The sequence below is a fragment of the Esox lucius genome, chromosome 14 (genome assembly GCF_011004845.1).
Source record: "Esox lucius isolate fEsoLuc1 chromosome 14, fEsoLuc1.pri, whole genome shotgun sequence".
Taxonomy (NCBI): domain Eukaryota; kingdom Metazoa; phylum Chordata; class Actinopteri; order Esociformes; family Esocidae; genus Esox; species Esox lucius.
In genome coordinates, this window is record NC_047582.1 from 18,438,856 (window position 1) to 18,457,857 (window position 19,002).

Genomic DNA, 19,002 nt, shown 5'->3' on the forward strand with positions numbered 1-19,002 from the left:
CTACTTTATCCGAGCCATGTCACATATTTCACTAATTTTGCTCTTCTTTGTAAATACATTTTCTTTATTTGTTCCTCTGTGTAACCATAGTGCAATTTCTGTTGCATTAAAATACAAAGCAATTTTGCTACTTGAAACCCACCAGTTGCCCCTGCTCTTTACATTTGTTCATGTAGCTGATGCTCATATCCATAGTAACTTATACATACTGATAGAAATGTGATTGCAGGCATTTGACACATTAAAGCTGGTGATTAGTGTCCATGTTTAGAAATGCCTGAACACCAATTTTAACACCCCTTCAGTCCGTGCCACAGGATCTTAAATGGCCAGAGAGTGAGGACACCCTGAAAAGATGAAAGATGACATCCTACGCAGGGCAATGTCCCCTTCACTGCCCTGGGATCATTTAAATGTAATCTGAACAGAAGGACGAGTACCCCCTACATCAATGTCAGCAGTGCAGAGACCAACCCGCTTCAGAGGCAAACCAGCAGTGGGACAGAGGGTGCTGTGCTACTTGTACATGCACAGTATTGACAAAGTATGCAAAAATACACAGGACAATAACAAGCAGATTTTTCCTGTCTAGAGCATTTTATTATTATTAAAATCGAAAAAAATAATTTTTAAATCATATACACGCAAGAATGCACTTAAATGTTAGCATAGCTCCTTCAAAATGTATACATATGTACGTTTTATAACTTGTGGACAGAAAGCAAAAAGTGGTCACTCCGATAGCAGACCGGCAGGACACAGGAGGGCCCACCGCTGAACCAACCGATCCCCCCTCCCCAAAATGAAGACCACAACACAGGCCCCTTCCTCTGGAGGAACCATGACATGGTTGATAATACATTTAGAGAATAAAAAAACAAATACTAAGACAGTGACATTCTCCACTTCTCATACAAATGAAAGTTCATGAGATTCATGGACAGAGCTTGCAAGACAGTTCCCCTCTCCTTTTCAAAAAACTACCCTTCCGATCCTTTAAACAGAGTGAACAAATAAGAGAGAAAGCCACCAGGTATCTGCTGAGCCTGTCCATACACATTTATTCACACAAACTATGTTACAGAATTCCCAAGCATGAAAAACAAGCGTCCCACAAACACAACTGTACATATCTCTACAAAGCCAGCAGGATTTCCCCATCCTTCAACTAGCGGTTACCAATAGATAAGCAATGTACAGCTGCCAAATTGGGGGAATAATTCATATGTTACAGAAATGGGTTCCATTTGGGTGAGTTAAGGTGGGGCATTCTGCTAGGTGTTCCTGTCCAGCCCTACAGTAGACCTGTCTGCGCCACCCTTAGTGTTGATCTTGTGTTGAATTCCTCATTTCATAATGTAATGACTGGAGTTAATGTAATGACTAGAATAGGGTACACAGATCCTAGATGTGGACTGCTACCAGTCTTTCCCAAACAGCTTTTCACCTACACCATCATGTAACACCAGTTCCCATGTTCTCCACAGAAAAAGAACCAGACTGTAAAACATTTTGTTTATTTGACAAGAATGTAGTCCAACATCAGTATGCGGAGTAAGCGCAGCAAAGATTAAACAGTAATAATATTCACAATAATCATAACAATAAGGCAACAAAAGACAAAGATGCTTGTAAGGACAGACATTACTGCTATGGTCCAGGGCTGGTGAGAGGAAAAGAAGGGAGGTTTGTGCAGTGAATGATCTGAAAGAATCCTTCCCATTAAGGATACTGGGTTTAATTTTTTTCATGAATCATTAACTTAGTTGAGCAATTCCTGCCTCAGACACAGACACACAAACAAACACAAACACACACACAGGATAACCCCCAGAGCCTTTCCTGTGACATCACCTAGAAAGGAAGCGCCAAGAAGGGGGAGGGGTTTCTGGGAGGTCTCTGGGGCTTTAAAGTGTCTCTCTCTACTTGACTAGTGTTGCCAACCTTAGGTGAACTACATGACACCATCTTTGACCTCTGCCAGCCATCAGAGCATTACCATATGACTGGGGGAAAGCTTTAGGTAGAGCATGGAAACCTGTTATAGAGCAGGCCACGGGACCAAGCCACACACCTGCCATGACACTGTTAAGAACCAGGAACTAGAGCAGACGTTAGGGTTTCCACTAACCTCCTCGAGTGGAAGAGCTCAAACCATCAAGGAACAACTAGGATCATACAAATGTAATTCAATTAAAATAGTCCTAGATCAGGAAACCATGCAGGAGCGGTGGGGTGGGGGTCTCGACAGTGCAACCTCAGTGAGGGTTATCGACTTTGGATGAAACTTGACGGGTGTTTATTTAGTAGAAGCTATAAAAAGGAAACGTTAAAAAAGCATTTATTCTGGTTTTGTTACGAACATCGGCCGTATGTTTCAGTAGCCCATGTCTTTATATGTCAATGTGTGTGATCCCAAAGTTTGCTGGACTAAATGGTGCAGGAGGAGGAGGAAGAGATGAAGAGAAGGAGAGGGAACGAGTCAGAAGAAGACAATGTGAAAATGAGGAAGAGGAGGCCTGAAATGAAAACGAGAAAAAAATAAAATAATAAACAGACAAACAGGAGGCCGAAGGATGTAGACACTATAACACGACCCAGTCCAGCCAGCCCATCTCTCGTTCCCTCCCTCCACCCATGCCCCACACTCATGCAGCCCTAGTGGAGGGGGCTGGGGCAGGGTTGATGGAGGGAGGATGGGGAGAGAGGCAGAGAGACAGAAATTGGGGGTGGAGGAGGACAGAGGCGTTGGTTATTAGCAGCCACAGCCTTCCCTCTGGGGCTGTGGTTCGCTGGTTAGCCGGCCTCCCTGGGGAGCGGAGGGCTTGTGCTGGACGCCCGACTCCGCAGCATTCAGGTCCAGACTGCCGTCCTGGATGTTCTGGTAAATCTTCTTGGCCGCCTCCAGGAAGGCGTCCTCCACGTTCTCACCCCTGGACAGAAGACACAGCCAGTCACCCACAAAGACTCAGTAAGTCACAGAGAAAAATCAGAGCCTTCAAGGACATTTTGGACGGAGGTCAGTTTACTTACGTTTTTGCACTGGCTTCCAGGAATAAGAGACCTGTTACACAAGGATGGAACCCAAGATAGAGTCAGACTACAGCACTGGAAAAACACAGTTCTCACTCATACGTCTCCCTCCCTCACACTCTTTATGAATGTGTCACCGGTGTCGCCCGCTGCCTTGATTCCAGAATGAATAGGACTTGTACTTTGACCTCTTTCCCCAATGTCAGAAACCAGTTGCGACTCCTCCATCGCACTCAGTCGGCCCTTTCTCTCAACCTGTGTTGCATCTGAGGGTGTTCAGGCTCACCGTTCTCCTCAGCAAACTGTTTGGCCTCCTCATATGTGACATCCCTCTGGGCTTCCAGGTCTGCTTTGTTTCCTATGAGGATGATGACCTGGGGAGGATACAACGATTCAGTCAGTCCTCCAGGTACCAGACATTAATCTGTACGTCTGTATAATGTGGGTGTGAATGAATATGGTCATGTCACTGTGTGTGGCCTGATTCCGTTGTTTGTGTTTAACAGAATCTTGAGAACAAGGTGATATAAGGCAAAGGGTAAATGCATTACCAGAATGCTTCATTTCATCTTTTTGTGGAGGTGGGGCGCCCTAACTACACAGACATCACTAAGACATTGGTAAATAGTGAACCGTGATATAAATCAATCAAAAGGGGAGAGCCGGGGGAACGTGCTGGTCAACCCTAACCCTAACTCATAAGTAACTCCAATTGAAACAGGATTCTCTGGAACACATGGATGAAATGTGTTCTGCTGTAAACCCACAAACCATGCAGTCCACTTAAAGCTAAGCTAAGGAGTCAGTGCAAAATCTCCCTCATCGGGTGCAGAATTCCTCATCAATTATGAGCTGACAAAATAATTAAAATATGTTCTGTATTCAGTAGAATGTCTGGAAGTAGGTGGTTTTGGTTTTGCTCTAGGACACACACAGGCTGATCTACAACAGTAAGACAAAGCACAGTGCGCTGTGGGAAAAAAATAAAATAAGGCTAATTTTCCCCCTCAAACAAAATAAAAATGAATATTTTTGTACTCATCTTTTAGATACAAAATAAGCAAAGCAGTAAGGAATAAGCAAAACATTTTTCTAAATAACACTAAACACACTGATTATCTTATCAAATAATTTCCATTATCATTTCAGGACAGCTACATAGGTAGCTGTCCATACAACTCCCTATCAAAATGAAAATAGACCTATGCAAAAATTCATCCTAAAACTCACCACTGAGATAAACAGATTCCTTAATACATGCACTATTTCCATGAGATTATGTAAGATGTAGATATGAAAGTACAGCCTTATATTCACCAGGGCAAAGCAATTTCACTGTGACACTCAGTTGTCTGAGAACAAGCAAGTAAACTGTCTGGTGAGTTTAAGATGCTGCCTTTGTTTCAACAACCTAAAAGCATATTCTGCTCAATGAATGAAAGCAGTCTGTCAGATGGACGGATACACTGTGTTGGATGGACAGACGCATGCACTGTGTCGGACGGACAGCCAGACAAACAGCAAAAACCGCCAGCCAGCCACACTGTCAGTCGAACAGCAAGACAGACGCAGTGTGCTAGACAAACAGAAACAGCCAGACACACTGTGTTAGACAGACAGAAACAGCCAGACACAATGTGTTAGACAGACAGAAACAGCCAGACACACTGTGTTAGACAGACAGACAGACACACACAGTGTTAGACAGACAGAAACAGCCAGACACACTGTGTTAGACAGCCAGACAGACACACACAGTGTTAGACAGACAGAAACAGCCAGACACACTGTGTTAGACAGACAGACACACACACAGTGTTAGACAGACAGAAACAGCCAGACCTACAGTACACACTATTAGACAGACAAACAAACAAACACAAAGACACTGTTAGACAGATTGTGTTATCCAGCCAGGGAGTAGCAGTGTGAAACCATACTCACAGTATTGGGGTTGGTGAGGTTTCTGGCATCAGTCAGCCAGCTACTGAGGTGGTTGTATGTGCTTCTCCTGTGGACCACACACCCACCACACACATAAACCACACCACACACAAGAGGGAGTTAGTTTCTATGGCGACATGCAGGGACAAAACATTGTGTCACATCCTAAGTGGGATCAAAGAAGCTGCACTGACATTTTGTGTACTGACTCGTCTTCAGCTCTGACAGCTGTTCTTACAGTCTGACGTTGAGGTGTCAATATGCAGCAGTAAAAGGTTGCTAGGGAACAGGTATAAAACCGATCAATGTTATTTGTGAAAAGGGGATAAGCTGTAGCACAAAAAAGCAACCAGAAGCAACTGAGAGACTGGGAAATGAATGGGTATGAAGCCCTGCTACAAGTTAGACCGTTTTGATTAAGCAGTATTTTCTTTAAAATACTGAAGCACAAGATTTTCTTAACTGAAGCACATAAAACTAACAACACAATAAAAGTTGTGTTTCAATTATATGAAATTACTAATAGTCAATGAAAAAAAAGTAGAGTTTCCCATTCTCACTAAAACAATGTTCCCTAAATAACCGGAGTGATCAGGTGACAACACCTTCTACTGCCCTTTTAAGGCCCGATGTCACGGCTCCAGTAGAAACATGTTGGCATAAATGACGTCACAGTTGTCTCACAAACCACTCTATTTTGAATAGAAAGGTCATTCATTTTGAGGAAGTGTTACCTTGTGGGAACACCAAGGATGTATGTATGTAAAGGCTGTAAGTTACAGTGGTTATTTAGCAAATCCTATGGCATTCTCTAGACAGAAATACTGTAGCTACTGTACCCCCCCCCCCCGTGTACAGTTCCAGTTTGACAGACTGTGTTTGTGTGTACCTGGTGATGTCATAGACCATCAGTGCCCCCGCGGCTCCCCTGTAGTAGCTGCGTGTGACGGCCCTGAAGCGCTCCTGGCCTGCCGTGTCCCAGATCTGCAGCTTGATCTTCTGGCCGCTCACCTCGATTATCCGAGTGCCAAACTCCACGCCGATCGTGTGGGGGCAGTCTGCCATGACTGGAGAACAACGGGTCATTAGAACAGCTGTGTCCAATCTGAGGGAACATTTCTCTTAATCACTCAGATTGGTATTGAATCAAACAGTGCACTGCCACTTATCAAGAAGCTTCATTCCAGACCAAGTCAAAAACATCAGCTGGTTTCCATGTGTCCATAACCACACCGTGTAACTGAACTAGGAGGATGGAATATGGCAGGGCACCAAACTAACCCTTTCCACTGGTGAGTCTTTCAGCTGGTGGCACCAGAACATGATTTGGTGACTTGGTTGCACTCCCAAACAATTCTCACACAATAGAGGAAAATAAATGTATTTTGTTTTCCTTGTAAACATAGTCAATGGATTTTTTTTATTTCTAAATACTGAAAATGATCCCATCAGATGACTTCCTCCACTCTTCCACTCCGGCTCCACTCCCTAACTACTCGATCGCCTCCACAGTGATTCATCTGATGGCTCTGTAGCTACACCTCCTTCCCCTGCTCTTTCTACAACACAGAGGAGCCTTCCATTGGCACAGGTCTGAATATGTAAAAAACGGCAGCAATACGCAGTGCATAAGACATGCATATCCCTACAAAATCCCACACAAAGGGACATCCATGTATACACACGCCGCCGTCACTATTCTGAGCAAACAAACAGAGCAGGTGGGTTTGAGTATCAGATTCAGACTGGCAGATCAGCATGCCGGTTGAGTTTTACCGCCCACATTTCAATATTAACCACAGACAGGGCTTAGCATTGACACAGCAGCTGCCTGTTCAGAGCCACGTCTATGGGCCACTTACAGGACTGTGGATGAGCCATGCAGGATGTGATGCTACACCGATGAATGAGATGCAGAGCATCCGCACACGCTGTCCCTAAAACTGCCATCCCTGCCACTAAAAAGCCTGGGTGTTAAGCCCATCATATTGTTACCATTTTAGAAATTCTCTATCTAGGAACTTCCTTTGGCGTCACGGGCTCTACGCACAATCCACCTGATATTTAAACGCTGATGCAGAATTAGAGACGGAAATGAGGATGTATCGTGTTGATTATTAGGACTGTTATAGTTACGTGGATATACTGTGGTGTATGTGGCTGGCCTTCAGTGGTGTGAATATGTCTAGATGCTTCTGGGGATTCATTGTTTGGGAGGACAAATATCAAGGATGGTCTGCTCTATACTAGTGAGACTGTCTTACCTTCTGTGTACTAGCGATGGGTTTAGAATGATTAGACACAATGGATTCACTCTGCTTTGACATTCATTGTTTGTCTGTAATTGGACGTGATGCGTATCTTCAAAGTACGCAGTCCAGCCAAACCTCTAACACAAAATGTTATGGCAACATCTTGTTTACTTAGGTTGTCTTTTTGTTAGTGCAACCCTGTTTCCTAAAAATGGAATGCTACGTAAAATGCAAATAAAGACAAAATGCAGTGCAAATCATTTATCCCTCTATTTAACAGAAAATAGTACCAAGACAACATATCATACTTATCTTTCATTTGTGGATGCTGGGACGTACTGTGTTCAGAGACAGTGGGTTTCAGAAGTGTTCCTGAGCCCATGCAGTGATTTCCACTACAGAATCCTGTCTGTTTTTAATGCAGTGCTGCCTGAGGCCCTGAAGATCATGGACATCCAAAACAGTTTTTTGGCCTTGTACCTTGCATACAAAGATTTCTCCGGATTCTCTGAATCTTTTAATAATATATGTACCGTAGATGACAACTCTTTGAAATGATATTCTTGAATTGTTGCACTATTTGCCCACACAGTCTTTCATAGTGGTGAACTCCTCCCCATCCACACTATTTTTCAACAAACAAAATGTCTCAGTTTCAACATTTGATATGTTGTCTTTGTAATATTTTCCATTGAATATAGGTTTAAAATTATTTGCACATCATTGCATTCTGTTTTGAATAACATTTTAAGCAGTGTCCCAACATTTCTGGAAACGGGGTTGTAGTTTTTGTCCCAGGCTGTTTGAGGAAAAGGTAGGACTGGGGTGCCAGGAGAGAGAAGAGCTTTGACTGGGCTGAGTGGGGATGGCATGTGTAGGGGTAGGGCTGGGTATTACATCACATTTATCTCACTGTATGTTGGTGCAGGATGAATCACTTTTTTTCTGTTTTCCAAGCCTTTATTAGGTGATGCCTGCTTGAGTTACATGCCGCTTCCTGGTCTTGTCGCCTGTGCTTCTCTGTGCATCTTCCAATTTACACCCACCCAAAGCGCCTCCCTACTCACAAGAACTAAGTTAAAAGCATTTTGAGGTTTCACTCACAAAGAAAGTGTTTCAGAGCAGCAAAAAATAACTTCACCTTTTTAATATTACCCCTTTCACAGCTTAAGTCATTTAATTGTGCACAGAACATACTTTGGTAGTGTAAGTACAAACTCAACATCTTTCATGTTTTAGAGAATAGAGAAGGCATAGAACTTGGGTTGGGATGTAGGATTGGCTAATGGCCAACACGCTTTATCAATGATAAACTAAAAGTAAAGCTATTTTAAGTTTCATCCTTATCGGATTAATTATTTTGAAAAACAACGTTTTGTACAAAGTCCTCCCCTCCCCCCCATTTAAGGGGACCAAAAGTATTTGGACAACAGGCTTCACGGTTGTCTCTCAATATGCAGGCATGTTTGTTTTCACTATTAGTGTATGCACAATGAACCGGTCTTGCCTAGTCTTGATTGTAATGTAATTACAATTATAGACTGTAACAACCCCAGTAACAAGTAACAGCTTGCTGACTAGCAGGCTAACACCCCGTCACTGATTAATGGTAGCTGACAGGCAACTGCTTCATGAAGTTGGTAAATGTATACTAATTACGTTAATAGCTACAGGGACCATAAAGATCTATCTTGAAGGATTTAGAGTTGTGCATTCGTTCCAATGCGTGTAGTCAGACACTGCATTTTTACAATGTGGGAAAGAAGGTTGTGTCAGTCTGGAGTTAGTTTGAGAGCCAGGGATGTACTTACATTTCTTCTCTGTGAACTGGTGAAGCAAACATGACTTCCCTACCCCCATATCCCCTACGAATTAAGTAGGAGAGAGAGAGAGAGAGAGAGGGGTTAGGATGGATGTTCAAATCAACCTAAAATACAGTGGCGAGGGGGGAAAAACATCTTGCTGCCACGGTACTTATTTCAGAGAATCCCAGAGTATTATAAACCAGTAGTGGTTTGAACACTGAATCCTGAAGATAAGTGTCAGCAGTAAGGCAGAAGGGAACCTAGAATATGGCTAATATAACACGGCTAAGAGCTCCCCTTAGGCACAACATATTGCAGAGTGCTTTGTCGTGGTATAATGGCAATATATCACAAACCCCCAGAGAATCCTTATTGCTCCAATGAACCAATTATCAATGCAAATGGAGCAGTAAAACATGATGAGTCATACCTGTGGTATACGGGTTATAAAACAATCCTAAATGTTGATTTTATTTTTCCTGAAATTTTGCTTGGCTTCAAATAGTTTAATTAATTCATTAAAATATTAGGTTTGACAGGTTCAGTGCAAATCAGTTAATCAGGAATTCACAGAGATAGGGTCTCAGGTATGGCTTAAGGCATTTACTGACAGGTAAAAACTCCCGGGCAGGGATTTGGTTCTTATGATGGATGCTGCTTTGAAGCCTTGTGTTAAGAAAGCAAGCAGCAGCATTTCAATGAGCTGTATTCTAACTGCACCCATTAGGTGACCCACATACAGCACTGTCCAAACACACACATGCACACACACTTATCCAGGCCATTCCACCAGTCAGCACACCTTGCTTACAGCTAACTTACCTATAATGATGTATTTGAAAATGTAGGAATAGTTGTACGGTGCCGTGGCCATCGTGGCTCTAGAAGAAAGAGAAATAGGTTAGAGATCATTCAGTCACTGAAAGAATCAGAATCAGTGTCAATTCCCTGTCTTTTGGATGAATCAGGGTTGTGCCTCTAAGTTTATGAATCACTTATCTGGACATCATGTTGAAAACAGACATTCAATTTGGTCTCACAGTCTCATTTACAGCCTGACCAATTCAGTGAGTGAGTGAGTGAGTGAGTGAGTGAGTGAGTGAGTGAGTGAGTGAGTGAGTGAGTGAGTGAGTGAGTGAGTGAGTGAGTGAGTGAGTGAGTGAGTGAGTGAGTGAGTGAGTGAGTGAGTGAGTGAGTGAGTGAGTGAGTGAGTGAGTGAGTGAGTGAGTGAGTGAGTGAGTGAGTGAGTGAGTGAGTGAGTGAGTGAGTGAGTGAGTGAGTGAGTGAGTGAGTGAGTGAGTGAGTGAGTGAGTGACTGACTGACTGACTGACTGACTGACTGACTGACTGACTGACTGACTGACTGACTGACTGACTGACTGACTGACTGACTGACTGACTGACTGACTGACTGACTGACTGACTGACTGACTGACTGACTGACTGACTGACTGACTGACTGACTGACTGACTGACTGACTACCCCTTGTTAAATAGCGTAGTGGTTAAGAGAAGCGGACCTGCAAACTATAGGTCCCACGTTCGAATCTCCTCCAAGTCAAAACAAATTATGCATTAGGATTGTTCAGGACAGACAAACACTTCGCTGGATACAAACTTCAGCAGCTAAATTATAGTAAGCCCAAAATAAAACTGTTTACAGTTATATAGTATTGCAACTATTTCTTTTCGAAGTACGTATCTGTGCATGCTTTTGGTGGTAATATAGGCTAGATCAAAACCCCTTGGGCAGTAAAAGAGTAGGGGTTTCCACGATTCTCTCGTCTTTTCTCTTGACAGACAGTTACTGGCTAATAAGCTGTTAAAATTGACAATTGGCAAAAACCATACAGTTCCTAGATGATGTAAACTAAATAAGAAACTTTAGTCAGTTTAACACAATGCTTGATGGTGTCTAGCGACTGGGCGAATGTATAGCACCGCGACGTAGTGGTTAAATACGCAGCCTCTCACATGGGAGACCCGGGTTAAAACCCAAAGAGGGCAACAACGTTTAACCCCTTTTAATTACGGGCCAGCTGAACTAGGCTTGCCTGGTTCCTTTTCTGGTTTTTTTAATGGTTTCAAGACCACGCTCCACGGGATGCTCAGTGAACATACATCACAATGTGAGTGGATGCACCCATGGCTGTTGGACATCGAGTGGCTTTTTTCAACAAGCTTAAAAAGTACACTTCAAGAAAGACGTCCTTATCACATTTTCGTTAATTTCAGGTGGTTAGCTAGCCACCAGAATTATAGTGAACATACCCATCTAGCAATTAGATTAGCTCGCACCCTACTTGAGTGTGGCACCAAAGTAAACAATCGTCCTTGATACTAAAGTAGCGTTGTGACATTTTGACACGGCGAAAATGGTAATGTCGTGTTCTACTAAATCTGAAAATGTAAAGTCCGTAGCCCTGTTCAATTTCTGGCCACTCGATCATTAGTAGAATGATGGCAAAGAAAATGAAACCATGGAGTATAAAAACAATGTTGTACAGAACAGCTCAATGTTATAACCAGCTGCCAGGTTGCCACTTGCCATAAAGCAAACTTCAAATCTCACATGCCAAAACATCACAAGTCTACAGGCAAAACCTTTGAATTGGTTTCAGTGAGAATAAAGGACTTGAGTCACATCCATCTTGCTAGCAACTATATTGTATGTTATTCATATGGATATGATGTTTTAGGCAGCAACATAAAACCTCTGTTCCAAGTGTCTATTGAAATAAAACCCTAATCAATAGATAAGATTCAAACAAACTGGGATCTGTAACCATCTGATAGTAATGCATCTACCCACGTACAAAGCCAACACAGTTGTAACTACAATATCTATATCACATTAACCTAAAGGGCCTAACTCAACTGCTGTCAAAATAAGTATGAGGAAGTCAACTCTCTGCCAACCGTTGCTTTCGAAGTCCCAATTATCTTTACATCCCGACAAACATGTGAACTTGTTCACTGACCTTCATTGTTTGGAAAGAAAATGACCATTACAATAAAGATGGGGTAAACTTCCTCTAACCCATGCTTACATCAATGACATATTTTCAGCTTGGGGGGAACTAGTCAAGGTTACGGGCGTACTCTCCTACAGAAAGGGGATATTACTGGAATGAACCTGGTGGAAAGACTATGATCAGGCCTCACCCCAGCAGGGTTTATTCAACCCACCATAACATGTGCACACAGAGGGGGTAAACTGGAAGGAATACACGCAAAAATAAAGCACTATATAGTTACACTACAAAAACTTGTTACAAAAGAAACAATCAATAAATATCTATAAATCATATTAATTATATAGGCTAACCCAAAGTATTGTGTAGATACATTTTGGTAGCATAGACAGGGCTTTACATGTAACAGTACATTGAGGTTTGAAATAAAATAGGCCAATATAGTTTTGCTCAAATAATGGAATTAACTCAAACATCCATTTGTCCAAACACTGTGTTTGTCATATGACTGTACTTCCTCAAAGTAGATCTTGCCAAGCCATTCTGATAGTTATCACAACACTCACTCAGTCCGGAAACCTTTAATTGGTACACATACACCAAGGCCACACATTCCCCAACTACACATACACAATGGACTTCAACCTTAACACAAACATTCGCAGGCATCCGACCTACACACAAGCAGTCGCTAGAGAGCTATGTGTCAAGACAGTCCCATCCAACTATCCAGCCCGAAGGGGAAGTGCCGTGGCAGATTGGGCCTCTTTACGCCCCAGGCATCTTTGGTATGCCACAACAGGAACCTCTGGCCACCATGACGCTGTTTTACTGCGAAGCAGCACCTAAGCAAATTTGATATGGGTTTGAATTATAACGTACTACACCTACACAAAGACGGAAAGGCTCAAACACATACCTACACAAGCAGAGCATCACCATTAGAAGCTACTTGCTATTTCTGGCACAAACACCTTTCTGAAACATTATCCATTGATGCTCAAATGGGAATATCTTCAATAGACATGGTTGACTACAAGAAATGCACAGACGCACAGTCATGCACATCTGAAGAACGCTGTCCTCAAAAAGGGGGTCTTTGATCGAGAACATTGACTGACAAAACTGTTCTGAAGTTTAAGTCAATCTTGTTTATGAAAACATGATGTGACTTAATCACATCACAGAATTAACAATTCAGCAAAAGATGACGGCATTCTAACAAGAACTGATCTCATTGCAAAATAATGCTGTCTCACAGTGTAGCATCTGAGACCTGACGCAGTTTAAGCAAAAGACAAGGGAAACAATGGGATCTGACTGAACAAATACCAGAAAACGTTTCCCTCTAGGTTTGGGCTGTACACAAAGGCATTTTTAATTGCTGACAGTATGGTGTTCATCCTGTAACCAGAACCCTCACCCACAAACTGATACAACAGAGTACATTACAGGGCAGCACTACGTACAGTACCATATTTAACCAAATTCACATCTAAATACTGACATGCGCAATATTCATACGGCATGGAAAAGCAATATTTGGAAACGCACACAATGTCAGTTGTATAGTTCACTCCAGGTTTTCCCTTCTCCTCTTGAGGCTGCTTTCAACACACAACAATCCCCGCCCTCTCTTACTTCAGTGCAGGTCCTCCTCCTAGCTGTTGGACCAACTAGAAGTTCACATCCTATTTCATCAGGTCAAATACATAACACGCTTTATGCAAAAACACTTGTCTACAGCGTCCGGGGCTAAACTATCTGAGTCCTGTATCGTTCTAATCAGCAGATAACTCAGAACTGGGACGTAAGGGGAAGGCAGTTAACTACCAGGTAAAATAACTCAGAAATGTTCCGGCCCTTTACAGCTAGAGTGGGCTGAGAGATGGTAGTACATACATAAAAAGAAAGAGACATTTAAGTTATAGGGGTGAATTAGGGATGCTCTGTGACACAGTACAGAGGCAGACATACTAGACAAAGGGAACATTTCAAGGCAGAATCTTTCCTCAGCTTTAGTCTGCTTTCAGGAGATGAGAAATCATGAAATGGGTCTAATTTAATAATTATTTTCTTAGTCACATTTTATTTTCAATCATTTGGCAGTAACATAACACCTTTTATTTTCCTTCTCTGCCCCAGGGATCCCCAGCTTCATATTTGATCATTTTTCTCCTCCTGCCTAAACTAACTGAACTAAGCTCATACAAGTTTGAGAAATTGGAGCCAGCCAACAGGTTATGTACAGTATGCTATTACCTAAATTGAAAGTGGCGGTTGTAAGATTCAAAAACTTGGTGAAGACATGGCTTCATGGTTGTTAAAGACTAATCCAACAACATATTAATATTTTTTATCAACTCAACTGTGACTGGTCACAGACTTCTGGAATATACAGTAATTTAAATGTGTCTGTCCAAAACACTGACATCCCTGACATCTAGGGCAAGCTGGACTGTGAAGATGAGCACCTAAACGATTTGTTACATTTAATGTTAAAGTTGTCATGCATTCAAATGATTGAATACATTAAGAAAAAATTAAATCATTAAGTCATCATTTCATTAAAATGTAAAGATAGCAAATAAACAATTTTGTCTCATAAATCACCAGAGAAAAATAGCTGTTCAGTATTTTTGTGGCAATATTTACAAAAGAAATGAACACCAATGCTAATCAGCTGATGGTTTATATTTGGCTAACAAGGCACATAAGCCTTTTCCTCTCTGAATGGGTTTGGTCAGTGACTCTCGGGCACTAGACAACCCTGCAGACCACTCCCTGTGGTAGTGCTATCTGCTTGGAAAACAAGTTCAGACCAAGTAGAGATGTAGTGGAGTAAACAAGGAGCTGAGGTAGGGGAAATTGTGGGTAATGTACTTAGCATGTGGTATAAGCTCCGGTGAGGGATTCGATACACAGGTCATGACCTGGCCTGACTCCTTTTCTAAGGAAACTTTAGTTGGGTGCTTGTAAAACCACTGCTGGTAACCCTGGTCACTGTCTGGTGTCTTAAAGCCTGACTGCCTGCTTCCCCTCACATGACCCTGTCATGTGGTGCCTCCAGACCTCATGAGCGAGAGGTGATCCACAAGGCAAACACTATAGGTCTATTTGACACACACACATACACACACAGTGTACTAGATCTTTGGGGGATTATGGGGGGAGAATACCTTTCTTGTAAGGGAAAAATGGGAGCTATCCATCAAAAGAGAGGGCCACTGAGAGTGGCTTGTGACCAGACTGCAGTCTCAGCACTTCTTCATACCCTCACACTGATTCATAAAACAGAGCGCTGGCACCACGTTTACCACATCCATTTCCTGTTGTTAAACAAATATAATCAGTGTTACACATGGACCCTGCTGGTTTTCTCTGACTCATTGTATTCAAAAATACCATAAGGAAAAAAATGTACTGAACAAAACACCTGCAAAAGATGGATTCAATGAATTTTGAACATGATTTCAAAGCAAAAAATTTTTATAAATGCCTCTGAGGTTGTCATAAAGAGGAGACAAGAATCTATCAGATGATAGATAAGGCAATCCTTATCACCTGCCACAGGTATTTCCTGTTTTAATTGAAGACCAGAGCCCTATACAACAAAACAGGTTTCAGTACAACTGGAGATAACTGGTGCAACAAAAGCACTGACCATTTAACCAGTTTTTTTCAATGACAATGTATAGTCTGAACTAACCAGCTCTAAGGCAGGTTAACTGTCCACAGTGCTGTCTTCAAAGCGGGACGGCGTGACATAATCACATTGTCATACACGCTTCATCCCTGCTTGTGCTAGCAACATTATTACTTTTTTAACAGGTGTGCCAGATAACATAAGCCATTAATGTGTTGCCCTGCATAGAACTACACTTCTAACAAAGAATAATTAAGTATTGTATTATTTAAATGCTTATGTTATAGTAGGATAATATAAAATATATCACAGTACTCATGAGAGAACACTTTTGAAAGTAATGCCTACTAAATGGTTTGTTCAACTATAAGTTTATCAAAATGTTAGTTGTGCACTAGTAAGCAAAATGGTGCATTAAGAGTTCACTAAAGTACAATAATGAGAACATTAACAGTCGGTAATAAAAGATAGATGTCACTTTTGCCAAGAGTTGTACATTTACTGTATGGCCAATCCATGTTTTTAGTCTCTGCTCTTGCTTATATTACACCATAGCCTGAGGAATTTTCTAGAGAACATGTTAAAACAACTGAATTTGAATAAATCCTATTCATAGAAAAATGTGGCATCTCATTCAACTTTGTTGGGTTCTACAAATATATACATTAAGGGCACACTTAGTCCACTGAATAGCTTGTAATTTTTAAAGAGGTGGAGCTCTTTGGTTTTTGTTCCAATCTCTTCACTGATGCAGAAAGTAGGCTTTATAATGGTTCAATTTCTGCAACAACTATTAGCATTCAAGCACAACGATGAACATCTCCAATGTCTTGGTCCAATGGCTTCAACAAAAACAGCCTGAAGCAAACCCATGCAAGGATAACGTGTTACCGTCTTAGAGTAAAAACAAAGTACTACCAGCCAAAAGTACTGTCAGCTGGGTCCTGGTAGAGTGAGCATCCATCTATGGTGCCTTCTCATCACGGTGGCAATGAGACAGGGTAGTAATTACAATTGGATTCAACAAATTGCGGAAATGAGAAAAATGTAAATATATAGATGGTATTGTCAACAAAAGAGGAAGAGATAAGAATATTTCTTACCAAGTTAGGGAGGAAGAAAGAGGGTAGGGCAAGAGACAGATCAGCCACGCTGTCTCATCCCATCTAATAGTAATCTAAAGCTGTACTTCACAATTGATTGACTTGCTCACACAACGTCATCAAGCAACAAGCCAATAACTCATTGGTTAACAGGTGAGCCAGAGAAGAGGTGGTGGGAACATGCTAATGATTTGGAATGTTTTGATAATCTGGAAATGTCTTCCCCAAAACAACCCTAAAATGCACCTTAACGGTTTTTATTTGTATTATACATTCAATGACAAGAGTATTGCCTTGTCAGGCTATAATTTACAAAGTGTTTTGACAACTGTAATCTGCAACGCAATTTCTATGTTTGTGAAGAGGAAAACTGTTTTTCGTTTAGGGATTATTTCTAAATTTAGCGATCAAACGGAACGACACTGGACAACGGTTTGTTTAGTTTGTGACACTCCGAAATAGTCATCACAAAGCCAGTCAGACGAACTAGGACATCAGGCTAACTGGTGCTAACGAGATGCTATCTACAAAAACGATGGCATCATCATAAGATGGTCTCTTTTAACAAATTAGCTAACGTAATTTGTTTACATCTCTATGCTTGGTTTTCAGTTGGGACGTAAACTTGGCTAACTAAAATAAGTGTATTGTAAAGTGTAGAAATATATGGATTTGTAGCTTTAGTTAATGTAACAGCAGTTACTGTAACTTTAGCTAACTGGCTACATCTATGTCATGTCCGGCAAAACACCGGGCCTAGACGCGGCTAGCTGGTTAGCTTTCTTCACGAACCCAAAGCACTGTATCTAGCAAGATAACCAACAAGATAAAAACATGACACATTAATCTGCATAGATACAATACACTCTAGTTGTCTATCAAACTAATCATAATTAAAGTGTCAAATTGTTTTGTGCAAAATAGCTATTGTTTTGTGCGACGCAGTCAAGTACAGTGAGGCGTAATAAGCAACTAAATTCTGACTTGTGTGTGAAATATTGGGGTCAAACTATTTCAATTATAGTCTACATAGTTACGGTCAGCTAGTTAGGTCACGTTAACCACAGTAATCGGCCTGATAGTGATACTACAGACAGTACGATAACCTTGCTAAGTTAAATACCATCCAATGTAGTTAAGCTACTACGTTACAGTAACGTAGCTGCCTTACCTATACTGTACAGTACATTCTGACTACTACATATACAGACGGCGTGTATCAGCAAGCAAGCCTGTTAAAATCTAGTACAGCCTGTTACCCCAAAAAGATAATTAGCTAACTAAATATTTTACATCACTGTTGTTTGGTATTCTGTAATGTGCTGACTGTATACACAAAACCACAGTGCCGTGGCTAAACAGTATCACTGCGGTGTTTCTTAAGCAAATGAGTTTCTGTTTGTGAAAGCACGATGTTACTAAACCACGGCATGTGTTTAACAATATACAGTAGTAGCAAGATGCAGTAATATATTACAGCTACAACACTACCACTGCTGGCTCGCTACTACTGTAATAGGCTTGACACTGACAGCTAACTTAGTCCCTTAGCGTAGCACTAGTAGTAGCTAGCTATCTAGTTAAAGGCGAGCAACATTAACGTTAAGTGTTAGCTTACAGTAATTTGTAAGACAGCATGTTTACAGTTTTATAAATGTGTTATATGTCAATACGACCACGTATATGTTCTTACCTGGAATTGTCTGTTTTATGTCTTGAGCTCTTCAGAAGGGACCTGCCTTGACTGCCTATATCCAAGATGGCTGCTTGCACCGCACAGGGTTTCCTCTGTTGTATACAATGGGCTGGGACAAAGGGCAACGCTCATATGATACGACTTGCGGTGTTTTCACTGACTTGAAATGCGCAACAAAGTGAATACAGTTAAAACCCTTATGCATTAAATTAACTGAAAGGAGAATTATATTTAACCGATTCCGTTTTGTGTGCGCTGAAATTGACTGTAGTGGTTGGTGCAGAGATGCTTTGGTCACCCTTGATGACGTGCTGCTTCAAAAGGCCTCTAGTACATGGGTGTATTCATTCCAAAAAACAAACGTTTTAGTTGAAAAACGTTAAGTCAAAACAATTGGACAAATTCGGTCTCAAATACCATATATTGGCTATCTATCACCAAAAGTATCTTTCATTCATTTATGTCTTTATATTTTCCGTGGAACTTTACTTCAGTTTAATGTTAACATTCCCTAAGTTTTTGTGTCAGATCAAGCTGATCAGCAACAA

The 19,002-nt window shown here is 41.4% G+C and overlaps 1 protein-coding gene across 1 annotated transcript; it reads right to left on the minus strand.

Moving 5' to 3' along the window:
- Positions 1-1,500: 1,500 nt before the first annotated feature.
- On the minus strand, positions 1,501-18,764 carry rab14l (RAB14, member RAS oncogene family, like). Its single transcript, XM_010877812.5, has 8 exons — positions 18,452-18,764; positions 9,857-9,915; positions 9,041-9,094; positions 5,867-6,044; positions 4,978-5,044; positions 3,320-3,407; positions 3,034-3,064; positions 1,501-2,933 (listed from the first exon to the last, which is right to left on the minus strand). Exons 2-8 carry the CDS (start codon positions 9,906-9,908, stop codon positions 2,756-2,758), a joined length of 648 nt encoding a protein of 215 aa, XP_010876114.1. The 5' UTR covers positions 9,909-9,915; positions 18,452-18,764; the 3' UTR covers positions 1,501-2,755.
- Between the last annotated feature and the right edge of the window lie 238 nt (positions 18,765-19,002).

Bases quoted from the DNA above. Each gene is read 5' to 3' on its own strand.
- rab14l (XM_010877812.5), bottom strand. From the start codon at position 9,908: ATGGCCACGGCACCGTACAACTATTCCTACATTTTCAAATACATCATT. The intron at 9,095-9,856 runs GTAAGTTAGCTG...CTTAATTCGTAG, and splicing joins TTTCAAATACATCATTATAG to GGGATATGGGGGTAGGGAAG. The intron at 2,934-3,033 runs GTAAGTAAACTG...TCTTCTGTCCAG, and splicing joins CTGGAAGCCAGTGCAAAAAC to GGGTGAGAACGTGGAGGACG.